This window comes from Leucoraja erinacea, chromosome 3, assembly GCF_028641065.1.
Source record: "Leucoraja erinacea ecotype New England chromosome 3, Leri_hhj_1, whole genome shotgun sequence".
NCBI lineage: Eukaryota > Metazoa > Chordata > Chondrichthyes > Rajiformes > Rajidae > Leucoraja > Leucoraja erinaceus.
Genome location: NC_073379.1, coordinates 54,970,287 through 54,991,894, shown reverse-complemented (window position 1 = coordinate 54,991,894; position 21,608 = coordinate 54,970,287). Strand labels below are relative to the sequence as shown.

General features: G+C 40.4%; 1 protein-coding gene across 1 annotated transcript; it reads left to right on the top strand.

Annotated features, from left to right (window-relative positions):
- Window positions 1–11,112: 11,112 nt before the first annotated feature.
- Window positions 11,113–21,358, top strand: zgc:195282 (uncharacterized protein LOC100192223 homolog). The gene is made up of 4 exons (XM_055632723.1): window positions 11,113–11,439; window positions 12,353–12,447; window positions 16,737–16,791; window positions 20,746–21,358. Exons 1-4 carry the CDS (start codon window positions 11,397–11,399, stop codon window positions 20,817–20,819), a joined length of 267 nt encoding a protein of 88 aa, XP_055488698.1. The 5' UTR covers window positions 11,113–11,396; the 3' UTR covers window positions 20,820–21,358.
- Window positions 21,359–21,608: the final 250 nt, after the last annotated feature.

Here is a 21,608-nt window from a genome sequence, read left to right as displayed (position 1 = left end):
GGGTCATGCAGCATCTCTGGAGAAAAGGAATAGGTGACGTTTCGGGTCAAGACCCTTCTTCAGACTGAGAGCTGAGCTGAAGAATGGTCTCGACCCAAATCATCACCTATTCCTTTTCTCCAGAGATGCTGCCTGACCTGCTGAGTTACTCCAGCATTTTGTGTCTATCTTATTTATTAATAAAATATTTGTATAACTAGTTACAATAATTATTTGATTGAACTTTAATCTTATATTAGAAGCCAAGTTAATCTCATTCTTTGCCAATTCATTCTGGTATGATTAGTGCTTGTAAATTTGAATCCAAATATTCAATAAAATGTGTAGGAAAGAACTGCAGATGCTGGTTTAAATCGAAGGCAGACACAAAATGCCGAAGCAACTCAGCGGGACAGGCAGCATCTCTGGAGAGAAGGAATGGGTGACGTTCCGGGTCAAGACCCTTCTTCAGAGATGCTGCCTATCCTACATTCAATAAAATGGAATGATAGTATATAATAGTAAATGGTCCTCTGTATTTGCTATTATGAGAAGAAATTCTTTAAAAAAAACACTGTCATTTAATAATGGGAATCCTTTAAATTTGATCATAAGTGATAAGAGTTAGGCCATTAAATAAAAATTAGGCCAATTGGCCATCAAGTCTACTTCGCCATTCAATCATGGATGATCCATCTCTCCTTCCCAATCCCTTTCTCCTGCCTTCTCCGCATAACCTCTGACATCCATACTAATGTTGCAATGTGTCTGATGATTAGGGAAGTGACATAAGCCTCTGAGGATGTTCTCTATTTCATCCAATAAATTTGAGTGCGGCAAATTTTACATATCTATTCTATATTAGGAGATTGTCAATACTCCTGCCAGCAGACCCAACAGTCAGTCACATTCCACAATAAGCTATTCTGACCTTTTAGATGGTCTTAATACGGATACAGATGGCCTTTTTGCTTTCATTTCAATGTATCTGTTACCATAAACATACAATGGTGAACTTGTTTGTGTGTATTGTATCATGTTTATGCAAAGAGCAAATGCACGTGGATGTATAGCATATAACATTTAGTGTTGTGACTGTGTGGTTAGTAACTGCCATTCTAATCATGTTAACCAGGTGATGATTTGGTCCATGAATATGATGTCTGTGCATTTTGTTAAACAACCTTGTTAGTATTCAGTACAACCGGAATAGCAGAAAGTTAGAATCCAGCTTGTTGCCGAGGCTATTGGATTTCTGTTGTTTGCATGTATTACTCGTATCACTCAGTCGACAATGGGTTGGAAATTGCACTTTTAGTTGAAGGGGCCATAACTTCAGCACATAGTGGAAGATTTTGATTTTAGGCCAGAGTCCCCCACGCATGGTGGTAAACTGAGTGAAGTCATGCAAATGAGACTCAGTCAGGAGACACAGAAATCACATGAGCATTGCACTGAACATTGTTCTCAGATGCCTCCTTGTGGTTGTTTTTAAGCAGTATATGCAAACTTTGGAACAGGACCTTGGCTTGTCTCCAGTTTGGCTGAAAATACCCAGGCAATGAGAAACCACAGAAATTGGAAATGAGAGGTCCAGCATAAAACTTAATAAAACACAGAACAGAAAAATAAAGATAATCACTAGGGATGGAAATCTTCGGAGACACAAGAGCCTGCAGATGCTGGAACCTTGAGCAAAGAAAAGCACAGACTGCTGGAGTAACTCAGTGGGTCAGGCAGTATCTATGAAAATGACATTTTAGGTCAGGCCCTTTCTTCAGATTGCTGGAAATCGTGAATAAACTAATGGAAATCTTGCTTGATTTTTCCACTGTGATGCTGAAGTGAAAGAGGGGGAGGATAGCAGCACCAATGACCTTGGGTCATTCAACAGTGATCTCCAGGCTCCAACTAACCTATTCCAACATTCTTACCTTTGGTTGCTCAATGCATACATTCTCACCTACCCACACTATGAAGAAAATAAACACTCTCTTACCCACTTCATTAAATATTGTCAACTAAACAATTATTTATCTGATCTATAATGTCTTGTAATATTTCTCTTAATTTTCTCCCTGAGTTGCCTTGCCAAGCCAAGTCCAAAATCAGCTAAATTCTCACAAAGTGAGCAGTGGCTAAACATTCTGTGACCTATATTAAGAGAGAAATGCAGGAAAGGGTGCAGAAAGAAGAACTGGAGTATTCAGACATGGAATTGTACTTTTATTCACCCAGAGTTCTGACTTGAATAATACTGTTAAGATGAAAATAACAAATTTCACACTGGTACAGTCATAATAATGGCATTGCTGGTATAAGCATCTGCCAATTATTCACTGCTATTTCATAATGCCCTGTACCACCTCACTTGCCTTGCCCCCACCTCTGACTGTCTCAACACAATCCACTATATTTGGAAAATACCAGTTTTCGCTGCTACATCTTTTGCTAGAAAAATATAGTAAGATGAGCTCCTGCTATTTTTCTACTGTCCATGCTACCTTCTACGCTTATGACAAAATCTTTCTTTAGGTATTGTATTGTCCTCCTACGATGCCACGTGCCACTCAATCGATGTTATACACATCAGCCAAAGGAACCATAATCACTCTAAACATGTGTAAGAAAAGACTAAAAGGGCTGAATGGACTGCTCCTATTTCTGTTGATCCATACTCATAAAGTAATAGTCATTGGTCAGTTTTTACAATATCTCACACAGCAGTCATGCTAAGGTTTGTACAGATTTGAATTTATATTTTATACCTCTTATAGAATCAACTCAGCATTTATTGTTAGCTGCAGTCACAATAGGGCTTTTTTTTTTTAATGTCTCCGTCTAAACCACCCTGGCTTCCACATTCTTTGCTTTTCCACATTCTGAGATCCCTCCATTCCACTCACAATTTATGACATGAATCCAACACAATACAATTTTTTATTATTTTCACAGTCTGTTCGCCTATATTCCCGCCTCTTTCTTCCATTACATAGACTATTTAATGTGCATGCTGGTTTATAACTGCCTGCAAAATTTGGCGAAGCGTGTTCCCATCGGCCTACCTGTCTTCAAATTATATTTCTGCTGCTTCAGTGAAACCCCGCCACGCTCCTCAAAAGCAAAAACCCCTAGGTGAGTCGCGTTCCACTGTAAGTCACTCTGGCGAAGCCTACTCTGCTTTCTGAACTGTCTCCAACTTTTCCTCAACCCCCACCAGCTGCCGGCTCCCCATATTTGTTTCTCTCACACATCCATGCCCAATAGCCTGCCTTTAAACGTTCTCACAAATCCCTTATCATGCATAATTGCCTTGTCCAACCCCCGCTGCCATAAGGCAAAGTACTGCAGTCACTTCCCATCTCCGCATCCCCGCGATGATGCAAGAACGTCTCACCTCACCACTTCTGCGTACAACCCTAATCCTCACCCGACTTCGCACCCCGGTAGTCTCCCAGATGCAGGAACTCTAGCCCACTGATTACATCAATCCACATACAAACCTCCACTAATAATCTTCCCGTCCCGTCACGCCAAGTCGAGTGGTTTCTGCACCCACCCCACCACCACCCCCCAAGCCCCACCAGAGATTCCATTCCTGCCAAGTCCAGTCTGACAAATAAAAAAAAAGCCACCACCCCGAACACCTCACGCTCTACATTCTAACCCCCTCCACACCACCTCCACCACAGTGACGTCGACTATCCAAATCCTCACCTGTGATGGAAGGCAAAATCCCAACGTTGAAAATCTATTCCCCTTCGTCATGTCTCTCACCCGCCACGGCTCAGGCCGGCTCGAACCGCCCTCCCATGCACCCCCGGATGGAATCCCGTGAGCCGCCGGCATTTTGGCGACCCATTCGGCACATCGGGACGATACACCGCCTGATCGGGGGAGTCAGCTCCCCTGCGCCGACACGATCGAACCCACCTGCCCCCGGGGCGTGGTCGAACTCACGCGTTCATTGACGCTACGACTTAGCCTCTCCCGAGCTTGCGAGAGCTTCTGAGGCAGTCCGGCAGGCATCGGCTTTTGAGGGAACCCAGGCAAGGGACTACGCTCGGATCCCGTTAAATCCACGCCTTGCGGTGGGTTCAAGTCAGGCGTGGAGGCCGCAGCTCCAGCGATGGTAGACGCAGAGTTGCCCAGCGATCATTCGATAGACTGGAAAAATAATCGAATCTCCAGCCTATGGTAAAGAAAACACTGGAAAAAACAGCCCCTCCCCTACAAGCAGGAGACCACGACTACACCCTCCTCCTCGACCCAACACCCGCGAATCCCTCAATAGTGAGACCACTGTGAGCCCGGAGCGAACAAGGGACAAAGGGGAGCCGCAGAACGCTGAGTCCCATCACGTTTCGGTTGAGCCTCTGCTAGAGACGACACGCCACGGACGCTCGCGAGCCACCCACCCCTCCACTTCAGACAGCCTCGCCTTGACTCCGACTTCGAGAGAGACTCACGCGCACGACGTCTAAGAGTTTTCGCTCTCGCTAGAGAATCTGCGGCTAGAGTGAAAAAACAGACAAGACTGTTGGCTGGGGATGCCAATCTTTATGTAATGGAAAAACACGAGTGACTGCAGACTTGGCTTTCAGACCTGGGAATTGTAATCAGTCAATCTTCCTCACAGATGCTACCTTGACCTGCTGAATTTTTTAATTTCACACTGATAACTCTCTTTTGGCAAAGCTGTCCAATGGTAACAGTATATACTTTCTGTCACAGTCTCTAAATTTCTATCCTGTCCCTCCACGGCAATCTGTCTTGAGCCATGCCCGAATTAGATCACCATACCTTCTCGTCATCTGTCCCCTTAAACTAAGTCCAGGAGGTTCTTAGAAAATGAAAAATCATGACTGTCCAGAACCCATGAACCAGGAGTCAGGGCCTGTCCCCGCCTGCATGCTCTAGAGCGAACACCACATGTCGGCGGAGGAATACGGAGTTGGTGCGGGAAATGGTCCACGCGAACGACCTCGTGGTGGCCCGACTCTCAAAACAGCATGCAGCTGTCAAAAAAATCCCAGCGCGCCACACACGGCGTCTCGCAACGGCAGCAGCATTGAGGCCTCCGTTCAGCACCTCGATGACGTCATATGCAGGCGTATGAGAAGCGTACGCCTCGCGGTGGCGTTGGAGTGACGCCACACCGTGAGCGCGTGGCGTTGCGCGGCTGGCGTTCAACGTCCGGCGGGCAGCTGTGGACTGTGAATGATGTTCACCGCACGATGCTGTGCGCGTCCACGCAGTTCCCTGCTCGGCGCCTGAAAGTATGATGCTCCAGGCCTCCTATATGGTGAACCCCTGATGTCGGGAACAGATTCCTCGCACAACTCCACATCCCCAATCGCCGGTTCGATGGGGACCAGGACCGCGACGGAGGCCGTACGTACCTCACAGCTGCGACCACATTAGGTCGTGCTCTGACCCATGCAATCGCCCATGCTGTGGGACAGGCACTTCCTGCATTTCAAAGACTTCATGTTCAGCAAAAGTACCTTGATGCAATTTTGGTCCAAAGAAGAGACCAAATCCAAAATGTCACCTATCATTTTTCTCCAGAGATGCTGCCTGAGTTACTCCAGCATGTTGTGTCTACCATTTTCAGTTGTAGAGAAGATGGTGGACGGAATGGATAGGTCAACGGCAATATATGTGATATGGTGAGGCCTAGTCAAATGGGTTAACTGGGCAGTAAGATTGTGATTATGCTTCCTCGTTAGCATAAAATGTTGCTAATAGCAGGGATGTGAGACACACCTAGCAGGCCATGGTGCATAAACAGAGACAAACACTGAGCCAAAGCTGACATTGAAGTCTCCCTTCAGTACTGGACCCAAGCCTGAAGTGGAAATAAGACCCATAACACTGACAGGAAAATATTTTAAACTATGCAGAGCATGCAGTAAGGTGTCAAGCCCCTATGCGGCAGGATGTTGTGGCCACAGTACGATGATGAAGACAGGAAGACAGATGCAGACTATTGTTTTAAATTTATGAAGATTGCGGTTCTGTAATGGGCTATAGGGGAAAAAGCTCTTCTCAAACTATTTGCTACAGAGTATTGGAAGCCAGTGTATCTGAAGTGAGAGAGGAAGATTTAGCCAGTATGAGTAATAATTTGCCAATAAGCAACCTGGACAAATACAGTTTGACAGAAATGCACAGATTGCATCAGGTTTTAACTTTGGCTGAACTAATATAAATTAATCTGGAAACAGTAGCAGACTATATATGATTTATACTAAATAGCCTTCTTCTCATACAATCTTTTAATATCAGGGATTTGCTGTCATTATCTCCAAATGGCATATAATCCCTTTCTCAATTTAGTAATCGCAGTCCTTCCCATTACTCTAACTGACCCAATTCAGGCACAGTCTTAAACCAAGCCCCTTCAAGTGCCGATCATAATAGCTTGATTATAGTCAGATATTCCCAACTAATAATCATTGGTTTAACTGTAAAGTCAGAATTTAATTACAGTAATCATTATCATAACTAGGGTACAATCATTCCCAAAGGTAACCTTTACCATCTCAGCTGCAATCATTGAGCTCATCCCCCAGTTACCACAAACTATAATTTGAATATAGCCAGGAAGTTAATCTCAGTAATCATTACCACGTCAAGTCAACCATTATCAAAACTCGGGCATGATCAGAAGTCAATCCTTTTCAATAACCAAGGAGTTAATTCCTTCCAGTAACTGTTATTGTAAAAAGTAAATCTGGAAAAGCAGCAGCGTTAATCCTCTCCAGAATGACAGCCAAGAATATACTCTGATGATATACTTTCCACCTGCTCTTCTCTCCCACATTGATTCACCAAAAACATCTGGTGGCTGGGCTGAACATTCGATTGTAAACTCAGAGATGCAAGTGACTCACTGAAAGGCCTGCATCACCGGGGCTCAGTGCTTGGCTTAGAAAATGTAATAAAAAAGATTCAGATCACTTGCCATGTATCTGGGTCTAATCTTTTAGTGAATTAATATTTAGTGAAATTCAGTTTTGTGGATGTACCTGCCCATACAAAACATTTGTGCAAATGTAGTTCCAAATACTGACTAATCTGATAGAAACAACCTTCATAGCCCCATTGTTTGGGACAGGGAAAAGTAAAAAAGGTAAGTAAGAAACAAACTGCATTTGAATATAGTGGCCTTGCACCCTGCTTGAAATGGAATTTCAAAGAATAGCCGTGAGTCAACTGCCAGCCCACCAGCCGTGAGTGAGTGAGCTGCCAGCACAACAGGTTTGAGTGACTCGCTGTCTTTAGTGGCCTTGCACCCTGCTTGAAATGGTATGAAACTACAGTTGAATTTGGTGGCCTTGCACCCTGCTTCAGTCTTACTTGTAGTCCTGCCCGACAGCTACGTTTCCGTACTCCATGAAGCCCTCCTCCGTGTTTAAATCTTGAAGCTACCTGCAATTTCCCAACATATTTGTTCTTCTAATTCATGTTGACTATTTGATGTCGAGAGTACACTCTCAACAAGGTGAACATCCCCTTTTTGTTTCTCAACTCCACCTATATAGCCTCACTGGAAAAACCATCAGTAATGTCCCCTCAAACTAATGCTGTGATGTTCCACTTATCAGGAAAGCAGTGTCCACACGTTTACCCCCATCTTTATCTCATCTGTTGCAGATGTACCCTGGAACATTAAGCTGCCAGTCCTGTCCCTCTCATTGTGATGGTGAATCTCTGAAACTCTCCACCCCACTGGATATATATAATGAGGAGATAAATGGATATTTTGAAAGATAAGGGAATTGTGGGACTAGTATGGAAGATTGAGGCCTGGGGCAGATCAGCCATGATCATATTAAATGGCAGAGCAAATGCAAAGGGCCAGAAAACTACTCCTGCACTCCTTCTTGTGTGATCTTTATGGCTTTAATTCTCATCCTGTGATAAGGTACCTGAATTGCATAAAACATCAGAACTGTGACCAAATCATTACCTTGCACGAATTTGGTATTTGTATGAACATTGAATTTGCCTCGAAGCAAGGTCACAACTAAACCAAGTCAACCTTGGACCATGTCAACTAAAGAATAATAACAGTAATGGTGCGTGGTAAATGAATGATCCCACCACTGGCCACATCTTTCCATCTCCTCCCCTGTTTGCTTTCCATAGAGACCGCTCTCTCCGTAACTCCCTCATCAATTTGTCCCTTCCCACCCAAATCACCCTCTCTCCTGGCACTTTCCCTTGCAACCACAGGAAATGCTACACTTGTCGCTTTACCTCCCCCCCCCCCCTTGGCTCCATTCAAGGACCCTAGCAGTCCTTCCAGGTGCGGCAGAGGTTCACCTGCCCCTCCTTCAGCCTCATCTATTGCTTCCGCATCCGCTGCTCTAGGTGTCAGCTGTTCTACATCGGTGGGACCCAGCGTAGGCTTGGCAATTGCTTCGCCTAACACCTCCGCTCGGTTTACAATAATCAAACTGATCTCCCGGTGGCTCAGCACTTCAACTCCCCCTCCAATTCCAAATCCGACCTTTCTGTCCTGGCCATGGCCAAAGTGAGGCCCACCGTAAATTGGAGGAGCAGCACCTCATATTTCGCTTGGGCAGTTTACACCCCAGCGGTATGAACATTGACCTCTCCAATTTCAGGTAGTCCCTGCTTTCTCCTGTTTCCCCTTCCCAGCTCTCCCACAGCCCTATCTGTCCTCCGCCTCTTCCTTTCTTCATCTTCCGCCCCCCCCCCCCCACCCTCACATCAGTCTGATGAAGGGTCTCGACCGAAACGTCGCCTATTTCCTTCGCTCCATAGATGCCGCCTCTGAGTTTTTCCAGCATTTGTGTCTACCTTCGATTTTCCAGCATCTGCAGTTCCTTCATAAACATTTATATTATAATACATTTAGAGGAAACGTCAATTAATAATATTTCAAATGAAATAATCTCTTTGCTAAAACCTGTATTTATGAACAAAGGACGTTTAATAATTGAACATATCTGAATATATTGCCAAATAAGAACTTCTAATAAGGTCATAACCTCAGCTGACAATTGCAAAAAATGGAATATTTCACTATTAGCATAATTCCTCTCAATTACTTGGAGGATTAACATTATTTTCTGTACTTCTATGATCCCAGGAGTTGATAATGGTGGCCATGTGAAGAGATTCCCACTGCATTTTCTGTTTACTGTACCCTTCGCAACATAATGCTACTCTAATATCAAAGGTTAAGACGAGAGGTAGTGAAGTTTCTGACTGGTTTAATTATGTGCTAAGCACTGGATTTGTACATATTATGATATTGGGTTTCAAGGTATGTCTATGGAAAAGGTCATCAGCAGGAAATGAAACAGGCTTATGGCAAGAAGCAAAGGACCACATTGACTGTGCAAACAGGATTCAATATTTTAATGTTGATATTGTTGAATATTTAGACTTGCGGGCAGGGCACATACACAAGCTTAAAAGGTGAAGAGTAGAATGTTACGTGCAAAGACTTGCCACACTGGCATTGTTCTCCTCAGGGAAGGTTTATAGATTTGACAAGGTGTTCAAGATCATGTGGCCCTTGTGGCTAAGGGGATCAGGGGGTATGGAGAGAAGGCAGGTACGGGATACTGAGTTGGATGATCAGCCATGATCATATTGAATGGCGGTGCAGGCTCGAAGGGCCGAATGGCCTACTCCTGCACCTAATTTCTATGTTTCTATGAATTATCATCGAATCAGAGACATACGGCATGGAAACAGGAACTTTAACTCACAGTCCATGTTGACCATTAAGCCAATTTTTTACACTAATCCTACCCTCATCCATTTTATTCACTCAGTGTTCCCAAACTTATTCTACAGATTCTACAACTCACCCACACACTACCATCTATTTGCAGTGGCCAATTAACCTATCAAATTGCACATGTTTGGGGTAAGGGAAAGCAGAAGCAGCTGGAGGAAATCAATGTAGTCTTGGGGAGAATGTGCAAACTTCACACATTCAACATTGGAGATCAGGATGAACCACAACATACAAAATGAAGGTGAAAAGAGAGTAAAAAAAACATTTTTTAATATAGTTAGTTGTTGGAGTGCACTGCTTGAATAAAATAGGATACATGCTTTGAGATTAAATAGAAATCACAGGCTCATGGGGAAAGAGTGCATGAAAAAGATTAGTTGTAAAGACCTAATAAATAGCCAGCCCAGTCATAAAGGGCTGAATAGACCCCTTCTGTGGCTGTGTCAACCTATGATCCTATTCTATATGTGCAGATAATAATTTACTGGAACTTGGCAGATTTAGTCTAATGTGTTATTTTGTTTACTGAAAATTCTCATCACTATTAGTTGCCTTTCTAACATCCCGATTGAAAATAGCCTTTTCCTTTAATCTCTTCATTGCATTACTAAACTCTTCCTGGACCTCATTCTGATTCTTCTTCCATCCATGGTGCAAGTAATGAAATTAAGGGACAGGGGAGCTGGGATGAGCAAGTAGGGAATTGGGAAGTTACAAGTAGGCAAAGAATGGGACTGATAACAGACCCCAATACAAAACATGCCCTGGATGAGGCTTGGAGACACAAGAGACTAGATGCTAGATTCTTGAGCAAAAAACATACTACTGTAGGAGCTCAGTGTGTCAGGCAGCATTTGTGTTGAGAAATGGACATACAACATTTTGTCAGAAAAGGTGTCTCTACTCGGTGTCTGTCCATTTCCTTCGATAGAGGCTGCCAGACCGACTAAGTTCTTCCAGCTGTTTGTTTTTTATCCTGGAAAACACTTTCTGCATCCAGTGTCTGTCTATTTCTTACTCGATAATTTTGTACTTGTTTCTTTTGTTCTTGTGTTATATTGGGATCAGTCACGGTGGCAGTAATACCAAATAGCTATGGGGAAACAGACGCTAACTTTGTATAGAGCATGAATTATCTGAATTATATAATACTAACTTAAAAGGGATGCTGGAAGTGATCCACTTACCAACTATTCACATATTTAAAGATAAAAGGGCAATAAATCCATGAAAATAACAAATTTACCCCTCTACTGCCAAACCAGACAAAATATTTTTTCAAAATTAAACAGAAATTCATTAAAACATTTACAGAAAGTTTTGTCATATTTTCATACCACTTGCATTAAAGGCTGAAATAAAAATGTTTTTAAAGAATACTAGACCAAGTTGGTTCCCGTCCCCTCAACGATAAAAATGTTTTTAAAGAATATTAATGGTACAACCCAGGGATTTTGACAAACAATATTTTTTTTAACCTTCTCACAGACTGCTGATGGTTGCCTTAAAGGAAACCACATCCTGCCTTGAAAGTTTACACGTCACATTTGAGCTTTTCCTGTCAGTTTTTTTTAAAAACATTTTTACAAGCTGCAACCGCCATTGGATTGAATAGAGAACATTTTAAAAGATGATTTCATATTGTCCAATTTGTGGGAAGCCTGTCTATTTTGGTAAGTGTCACATTTACAGAGACTTATTACTTGGCCTAAGAAATAATTAATTGTATAAATAAGTTATCGTGGCTTGTTCCTTTTTGCGGTTGGTACAGTGTTGTGTAACTGAATTTTTTTAGAAAATAACACAAAATGCACAATATGCTCTCTTAAAGGTTTTGGGAAAGGATTCAATTTTTTTTTGAGTTTAAGTATAAAATGACAAAAATATCCAGCAATATTCATGGCGAGATGATTATACACTGTGGGTACTTAGCTTGTCAAAGTGTCTTCTATTTATTACACCTGAACTTTACAAATTAATTAGTTCACAGCTAATATGGGCGTTGGTAAAGTAAAACTAAAATAATGAACTTCCCTCTTTTTAAAATACTCATTGTGCACTTTATACTAAAGAGTGATTGCAGCATATGGTGAGCAAGCAGAAATGGGCCTGTTGGGTTGAGAGCTTCTCGCCTTACACCTGTTGCTAGATAAGGAACTGGTCTCCATATCATGACAATTGCTTTGTCAACCCACAAATGGCAAATAACAAACAGCATAAAAGGCACATTATCACTTTTTCATAGAAAATCTCCCCAAAGTGCACCTTGTCTTAAAGGTCAGTCACCAAACACTGCTCGGAAGACGCATGATGAAAATGTTCTTTGAATAAACCTGCTAAATTACATCACACAGAGAGAAAGTATATCAGTGTTCCTGTTAAGGCCAAGAATAAAGACATAGATCATAGATCTTTGATTAAAGGTGTGCTTGTTCTGGAAAAATACGTCTCATTTGCCATCCAGTTGCTATAAATTAAATAGACCTTGCCAACGTTTTTACAATTTATAGAGAAAAAATTATTTTGGCTGTGTTTGGTGATGTTTTATTTATAAAACATTCTTTATCAACATTCTACATTCTGCAGCGGAGAGGAAGCGATCGTTGGGCAAAGATTACCATCCTCTTTGCTTGAAATGCTACCGGTGTAAACGTCAGTTATGTCCTGGCCAACATGCAGAGGTAAGAGGAGTCTTAAGCCTCTTTCTGTTTGCTCCAATGTCTTTATGTCCTAGTTGCATTATTATAATCAGCCCCATCAACCTAGCTCTATGGTTGCCTCCTTGTGGGAATTATAAACAACCAGGATATCTGAGGCTTCCTTTTTAATCATGAACATCAATATCTCTTGACCCATGTACATCTGGAGATGAAACTAATTATGTTTCACCTTGATCTGGGTTAGAATTCCACTACTGGGATTCTCCCCATTTACATGCAGGGCACTCGGGAGAATGTGATTCTCAGCAAGATTGCTTACTTGAGCAGGAGATAAATTGCTAGTTTCAGCTACATTATGTGTTGTGCTTTGCTGTGTGCATTGGTGTAAATGAAAGCTACAACACGAGTAACTGGTATGTAGATTGTTTGGAATAAATACAGGATGTGAATTTAAATCACACTAACTAAAGTCAGCTCCTCCCCAGGGTAAAGCAAGACAGCAAATGAATTTTAAAATGGCCTTGCACATGTTATAGAGGTTGTTAATTTAAACTAGACAGAGGTCTGAGACATTTTGAAGTGACATACTTCATGTAAATGGAACTTTCAATATCAAAAAGTCTAATTTGGAAATTCACTTTAAAATGAATAAAGGAATCAAACAATCAGAAACTTCAAAAACAGATGAGAACTGAACATCATCATCTGGAAAGTACCTAATAATTTAAACCTTCAGAGCGCATATATTTGCAATTAAAAGTGCATTCAAACAAAGCAATAGGTTGGAGATTATATTCTCTAACCAATCCCAGAAGAAGTGCAATTGAAATATAGCATTGTGCTTTACAACAGCTTTAGCCCTTCAGATATGCTTTTGATGCTTTTATCAGGCTCAAAAGTGTTGGTGAAGTTTAACTGGTTAAATTATAAGTCACCCATGTGAACCATTAATAAACATCCTGATGCTTCTCTGGAGTTATACAAATGCTTTAATTTGGCTTAATGATAAGACTGATCTGTAGCATAAATCTGCAGCAGCCATCACTCCAAGGTTGAATTCAAGCTTGAATCCAAGGCTAAATCATTAATGCACGAATGTAAGCATGCTGCACTATTGACGGATGCATCAGTCTGGGTCATAAATCTATTTAAGCAGGTGTAGCTGTTTAAAGAATAGTGGATTTTTTTCCCAGTGTTCAGGCCAAATGAACAACGGTTCAGGTCAAGACATTTCTTTAGACTCTAGACTGGTTGTTAACCTATTCTATATCACACCAGTTAAAACAAGTATTTCATCAACTGCAAGGCTTTTGGAACTCCTAGATTTGTGAAATGAGCTAAGTCTTTTTCCTACTTGCCTCAGCAATTCAGCTGCTGAACCATTTGATCAAAATCTTCATTCCCGACATCTTGATTATTCTAATGTACTGCGAGCCAAACTCATGATCCACATTTCGTGAACTTGAGGTTATCCTATAGTTTATTGTCCATGATCTTAACTTATCCTTTTTTCAAATCAAATTTTTTTTGACAACTGCAGCAGCTAAATAGTGGAGGTAGGATGTGGCATTTGACTCCTGGTCCTAGCAACAGTCTGTTGCAAACCAGAACCAATTTACCTCAAAACAAAATCTGTTTAAAGACTGCAAGAAACAGAAACTGCAGTAACTCTCCCAATAAAAGGAAGATAATTATATCAGAACATTCAGTAGGTAGATGATGTTGCACATATTTTACCTCCATAATATCAATCTCTGCAACTTCAAAGGGCTTGATTGGCAGATCAATTATCTAATCATCTCCATTCTCCCTGACTGTAGGAATGTCACTATATGCAGCCTTTTCCAGTGACTTCATGATCTTGCCCCTTCTTATCATTCATCACCTTCAGACCAAAAGCCTTCCAAATAATCTTTGCTCCTCTCATTCCAACCCCATGATTTTTGGGCTTTCAGCTTTCAAGACTCTGATCTGACACTGTTCCTGAATCTTTCAACGTTACTCTCCTTTAAGACACTTGTTAATGTTAAAGGCATGTCCCACTTAGGTGACTTTTTAGGCGAGTGCAGGAGACTCTGCGCTTGCCACATGATTACCACATGGTCCCCACGTGTTTGCTGGTGGTCTCTGGTGAGTCTCCTTCATGATCGCGAGGCGTTCCCGCATTCTGGGAACTAGTTGCAGCCTCAGTATGGTCGCCACAAATTTTCAACATGTTGAAAAATTTACTACGCCCAAAAATTGGTCGACATGGAGAAAATCGATAATGCTGTAGTCGTAGGTGCAGTTGTAGTGGGGTCGCCATGTAGTTATATGTAGTCGAGGTAGTCGTAGGTAATTTTAGTTAATCGCCTTAAAAACGTAACCACGAGTTTTCAGAACCAAGGATAACCGACCAGTAATGTTAAATGCCCGCCAAACTTTACAGTTGTATATCTCAGGCTTCTTAAAAGTTGTCTGGCTTCTTAAAAGTGTCTCCACTCCTTCTACCCCCTTCTCCCCTCCACCCCCCCCCCCCCCCCCTTTTAAAGTACACTGTGCTAGCCGTCTTAACTTTCCTGTTCATCGCGGTGTGTATCTGTATCACCTTGGCTTTGCACCGTGTGAATTTCAGACAGCGCTTGCCCTGGCCCCCGCCTTTGTGGTGTGTTTGTTTGTGTGTGTGTTCTACTCTGACAGTTGCCGTTCCAGTTCCCGGTTTTTCAGGCGACTGCCGGGAAATTGACAGTTGCCGGCCCGTTTTGCAGTCCGCTGAAAAATCGACCAAATGGGACAGGCTCTTTAGCATTTCAACCATAACCAACCTTAATATACCACATTTTGATTCAGTAACATTCTTTGACTGGTAAAGTTCCTGCAAATCATCCTGGTATTGTTGCTTTGGGGGGGGGGGACTATATGAAAGTACCAAGTACATAAAAAAGGGGGTTATTTTTCGTTGGTAACTACGTAGCCAATGAACACAATTTTAAGCAATCATCACGAAAATAATCATGATGTACTTTACATAAAGCTTTATTTTCTTTATTGCCAAACATCTAACAAGAATATTTCAATCGTGCATGAATTCACTGAACAAACTTCTGAAAAGACCATATAAAGTGAATAGATATATGCAAGTTTTTAAAACATTCTGGAATACTTTTCTTTCCACTTCTCCAGAAACATAGAATCCTGGAACAAACAATGTTAAATTATGCTGAATAAAGAGAATTAATTAAGTTTAGTTAACAACTCAGCAGTTCCAAACAGATGCTGAAGTTGTTTCTTCTAACTGGCAAGGGGCATGGTGTCAGAATAAGACATTTCGGAGTGAAGTGAGAAGATATTTCTTTACTGAGAAAGTTTAACCGTTGAAATTCTGCACAATTCATCAAATATATTCAAAGATACAATTGATAAGTAAGAAGGGAACTGATGAATGTGTGGAAAAGGGCAGAAAAATTGACGTTGCAGGATTAGACATGTTATCAAATGGCAAAGCGGGTTTGAGACCAATATAGCCTAATCAATGTGTAGGCTGCACAAGCAGCTACTCTGACAGATTGGCATTATGAGCTGCACAGCTCACCACATTGTGGGTACGTGCTTCCACCATCCTCCTGACATACATTCTGCCACAACTACAGCAGATACATAAACTGGAGGCATTTTGCTGTTACAGAACCTTTATGATTGGCTTCAAGTTAAGCAGAGAAGCCACCAAGCCTTGAAAATATAGTAACCATATGCAGCCTCCTTCCAAAACCAGACAGCCTTCTGCAACTTCATGTAAATAGTTACTTTCATCATCAAGCATGAGCATGGCAATAGGTCCGTCCTAGAATAACTTGTAATTGCCAGCCATTTACTGCTCGATGCTTCTACTGTACATCAGCTACTTAAACTAGATTTGTCAGTGAAAGGCATCACAGATACATGCGTGTTTAAAGGTTGCCTCTTCACATGGTTGACAAATGGTAGGTTCACTGAATTGGGATCTACAATTTCTGCTGATAGTCCCTTTGGGCAGATAACTGTGCTGTTGTGGGTGTTGTTTAGTTGGGCATTAAATAACTAGATGAGTGTCCTGCCTGGCCTCCCTTTCCTGCTCAATATTACCAAATAAGTATTCATTTTTCATTTGGTGCACAAGGATCTTGCTGCATGCACAGAGCCCATTGTGCTTCAAGCACAAGTCTGTAGAAAGCAGAAAAAATAAAGCATTCTGGGGTATTTGGAGAATCCAATGTCATCCAAATTACTTAATTAAAATAAACATTTATTTCAAAAAACTATTTCAACTTTATTTTACCGTTTCTTTTCCTTAGTATGATGAGAAACCATACTGCAATCATTGCTACCTACAGCATTTTGGACCAAGAGGTAAGATGTTATTTATCTACTATAAGGGGACCCTAGATACAGGCAAATGAAAAAAAACAGAATTGCAGAAACACAGATATACAAAGGTGGATTAACTTGTAGCCACAGAAATTACATAATCTTAAGGAATATGTAGTTACATTTCAAAATTAACTTTAACCTTGAAAATAAATAGCAACATTTTTACACCGCCCTACTGACACAGCATCCATTCTCTCTGATTTTTTGTTTACCCTGCTTCTTCATGCTGTCTTAAACAGGAAAGCCTTCAAAGAATTGGCTTTGACAAATGTAGAATGCATTTCCTCCAGGTTGTGGGGATAAATCAATAAATAAATCTGATACTTTGAGAGTTAGCTCAAACAAAATCAAATTTCTTCACAAAGATCACGTCACCTGCATCCAACCCAAAATGCAAATTGGTGGGGCAGCATCTCATATTTCGCTTGGGCAGCTTACAGCCCAGTGGTATGAATATTGACATCTCTCACTTCAGGTAGCCCCAGCATTCCCTCTCTCTCTCTATCCCTCTACCAAGTTGCACTAGTTTTCATTTTCACCCTACAAACAGCTATCAATGGCCTGTTTCCTTTATCATCGTTACTTTTTTGCATATCTTTCATTCATTGTTCTTTATCTCTACACATCATTGTCTATATCTCTCATTTCCATTTTCCCTTATCCCTAACCAGTCTGCAGAAGGGTCTCGAACTGAATCGTCAACCATTCCTTCTCTCCAGAGATGCTGCCTATCCCGCTGTGCTACTCCAGCTTTTTGTGTCTATCTTCGGTTTAAACCAGCATCTGCAGTTCCTCTTACATATATATGATTACAGTCCATTTTGGCTATCCATTCTGTTAATTTATGTTGTAATGGTCAGTAAGGCCTGGATTCCCAATGAACTTAATTTGAAAGTATCTTCACGCCACGCAGTACTGTTATAAATTATGGCTTTCGAGTGAAAGATTAAACAAAGCCAATATCTGCTCTCAAAGAATGTGCTCATACAAGCATCTAATGACATTATATGCAAAAAATATGTTTCCTAATACTCTGAACATGTTATTCCATCAGAGAACATGATTAAAATAGATTATTTATCTTGTGAATGAGAGGGAACTTAGTTATGCACAAATTGCCTGTGACATTTGCTGTTTATACATCAGCAACTATGCTACTAAAATAATTCACTGGCTTTAGAATCTCCTGAGAATGCAACAGACACTTACTAAATAGAAGTTTTGGCTTTCTTCATATAAATAATTTATTAGTCCATCATCATTTTTACCACTCTACCACTTCTCTTTATACACTTCAGTTTTTCTGAAAACGGAAACACTGTAAAAACTCTGGTCTTGCACTTCTTTATAACTAAGGGAAATTATTATACTCGTGTAAATTGGTGTAATTACCGCTTATTAACCACCCTTGGATATCCTGAGATTTTGATAATGTTTTCTCTTTCTTATCAACAATTGTTTTAACAACTCAGCAATTCACAAGGATTCATGAAACTTTCAGTCAGTGTGCAGAGACTGATATTCATCAACCAGATTCCTTTTTTCTTACCACCCAGAGATTTCAAAGCCCCAACAGTCGTATAGTTATTTTCCAGTCCCAAACTACAATCCTAAGATCTTTCTACAGTAATTCAACTGCTTTAGGGTTTGAGTCAATTTATGAAGTAGCAGGATCACATAGTTTCCACATTATAAACAAGAAGTAAGCCTTATTTCAACAGCATTGTACCATTAATGAAATAGCAATTCATGAGCTAGGAAATCAAATCCCTTCAGTAAATAAATCTGATGTTTTGTGGGTTAACATTAGCCAATATCAATGTTCAAAGATTATGCCACCTGTATCCAGTTTGGTCTACACATAGTTACAGTCCACTTTCGCAATACTGCTTAATAATTTATGTTATAATTTACGCAAAATCTGGACACTTGTGGAATTTCAAGTCTCTTCTTCACAGTATACACTCCTGATGTTCTGCAGTATGGTACCGCAATGCAACAATTGAACTGAATGGAAAGAGATCTAGCAGCTAACAATTAGGGTGGGGGCTGTTAGCAATAACACAATATGAAAGACATGTTTTTATCTTTCATTATCATCAATCCAGGAGGCTTTCCCCGTTTCATTGCATTGTGAGAATAATGAGTCATACGTTGCACCAGCAAGTTGTGGAGTGAGGTACAAATGTAGTCCATTTCTTGATAGGGTTGCTTGCATCCTAAATACGCATACAACATGTTGCCTGGGGACAGTTCCATAATAACAATGAAAAATATTTTGTTGCCCAGCACTAGATAACAATAGTCTTGAATAGTAAAGAACCACCTAATCGAAAGTGGTGGTTCTGTGAAGGTCCCCATCTATAATCATAGCGTCTGCCAATGAATCAAGCAAACAAGGCTTGAGATATTGTACATGTCTTGTGTCAAAAATATTCAGAGGATTGTCATACCTGGCCTCTTCTAAAGATCTCCACTATCACAGAAACCAAAATTCAGCCAATTTGATTAATCCCAAGTAATCTTAAAAGACAGCCAAAAACATCGAATCACACCAAAGCACATAGGCTTCAAAAACCTCTTGCCTCCAATTCAAAATGAAAATAATTTGATCTTTTAAAAGTCACCCTGAATCAACTACAGTCAAAATCTTACAACTTGCAATGCAACTTACAACTTGCACATTCAGTTCCCTGAGCATCAATATATCAACATCCAGAGGGTTGCAGCTGATTGCATACGGATGGGCTATATTGACAATTGAATCTTTAAAAAATAATTGTTGTGCATTATTATTGTGTAAGTAAAGAAACATAAAGGACAACTGCTAGATGTTCTGGATCATTCACATTCTGCTGCACAGGCTTAGGAAGGTCAAAGAGCACTCATTCTACTTTTGAATGAATCCAGCCAAATATTTAAGAAACAACCAACACACACGAAACAACAGTGCTGTTACCAGACTGAATATCTACCGCTACCATCATGCATTATGGTTATAATATGTACTTCTACAGTATGTACATTAAGAACTCACCATGGAAACTTTATCTCTTTCATCACTCTCCACCAATAATATTACCAAAGTAATAGTAGAACCACAATAGTCAGTAAAATGACGTAATCCAAAGTGAATCTTGAATTCTCAAATTGCTTAGATTAAATCTGATTTAATAATCAGATTTTCCATTCAGTTTACAAATCACTATATAAATTGTATGCTGCAGAAGAAGGCTAATTGGCATAACAAGTGTTAATGGACCATATCAGCCTTGTCTGCTTTATTTCATCAGAGCCTCTCAGTACATTTTTATTATATGTTCATGATACTTTCCGTAAGAGACACCATTGGCATTATCTGTTGCCAGGACAAGCCGAGGCAAATATACATAACCCAGTTTGGTTGGGAGATCAAAAATCGTGATTTCAACCTGCAACAGATCCGTTGCAACCTCAGACTTGGGCCCCACTGAGTGATGCACCCAGTTACACACCTTCACTTGCCATAAAGTATACTGGCTAACACAGAGCATATATTATTTATTGTGCATTTTGTTTAAACTTACCATCCACACTCAATGTCAATGAAAGCTCTAAGGATCAAGATTTAATACTTAATCAGAACCAAAATGGTTTTCTACAAAAACTGCACAGTAGTGAGAAGTGGAAGGCCCAAGAAGAAGAGACTTAGCCAGGATTGTGTACAGCTTTGCAAGATTCAACCATGAAACAGTATGAAGTCTGGTGAACTAAGCTCATACAAATATTAAAAATGCACAATACATTGGTTTTACATGGATATTAATTATTCAAAATAAACAAAATACCTTAAATAGGTTATTTAATAAGTAGAGTTCCTACTGTCTGAATCAATTGTTCCTCAGTCCTTTAGTTTTTATCTTTATTTTTATTGTTGCTTGTATTTCACTGTAGGAGCAAGGCGACCAGCATCTCGAACTACTGGAACAGCTGGATCCAATGTTCCAGTTGAGAACCCCAGCACTTAGTGTCAACCTGTTTAAGAATGATTTGCAGCTTCAATTCATAAGAAAATTAGAACAGCAACAGAGAGAAAAGTAACAGCTCATAGAAACAATTGTACATTTCGAAACTAATTTGTTGCTGTGCTCCATTGTTATGTAAAGGAGAAGACATTTGAAAATAATTATCTCAAACCATCCGCAGTAATGTAGCTTTGCTCATGAAACCAATGTTTGCTTCAGAATGTCTGACAGTAATTCTGTGGTCCTGTTTATAATTTTGGTGAAATCGAGTTTTCAAAGAGCAATACAAAAATCTACAATTCTTCACAAAGCAGCTCAGTGTTATCCCTTTTTCCACCCAACACATTAATTTGGTTGGTTGGAGATGAGCTGCTGGCTGGTCTCTGTAGACTGGTTAGTGTTTCAATCATTCATGCACAGACTTCAGTGCAGTAAACCAAAATATAGACTGCTATTTGCTACACATGAGTAATCCGTGCAATAGAGTGTAATTTTACTTGTAAGAGTTATATCTTTCTATAATAAAAGAAAACATACTTCTGCCACTTCCGGTCTGCATCTCTTGATTTCCTGTTGGTGCATTATTGTCTCCTTTTCCACTTTAAATTTCATGTCTACCAGAAAATTCATACGAAGCGAATCAATGATTTTGAAATAAAGTATTTTGAGTTTTGAGATTTCCCTCAGAATAGTTTCTGTAAAATAAAAGTTGATACTCTTGTTCTCCCTCATTAAACTGAAAATTCTTTGTCTAGGAATTGGAATTTGGTTACTCTTGGTGCAAAAAAGTGG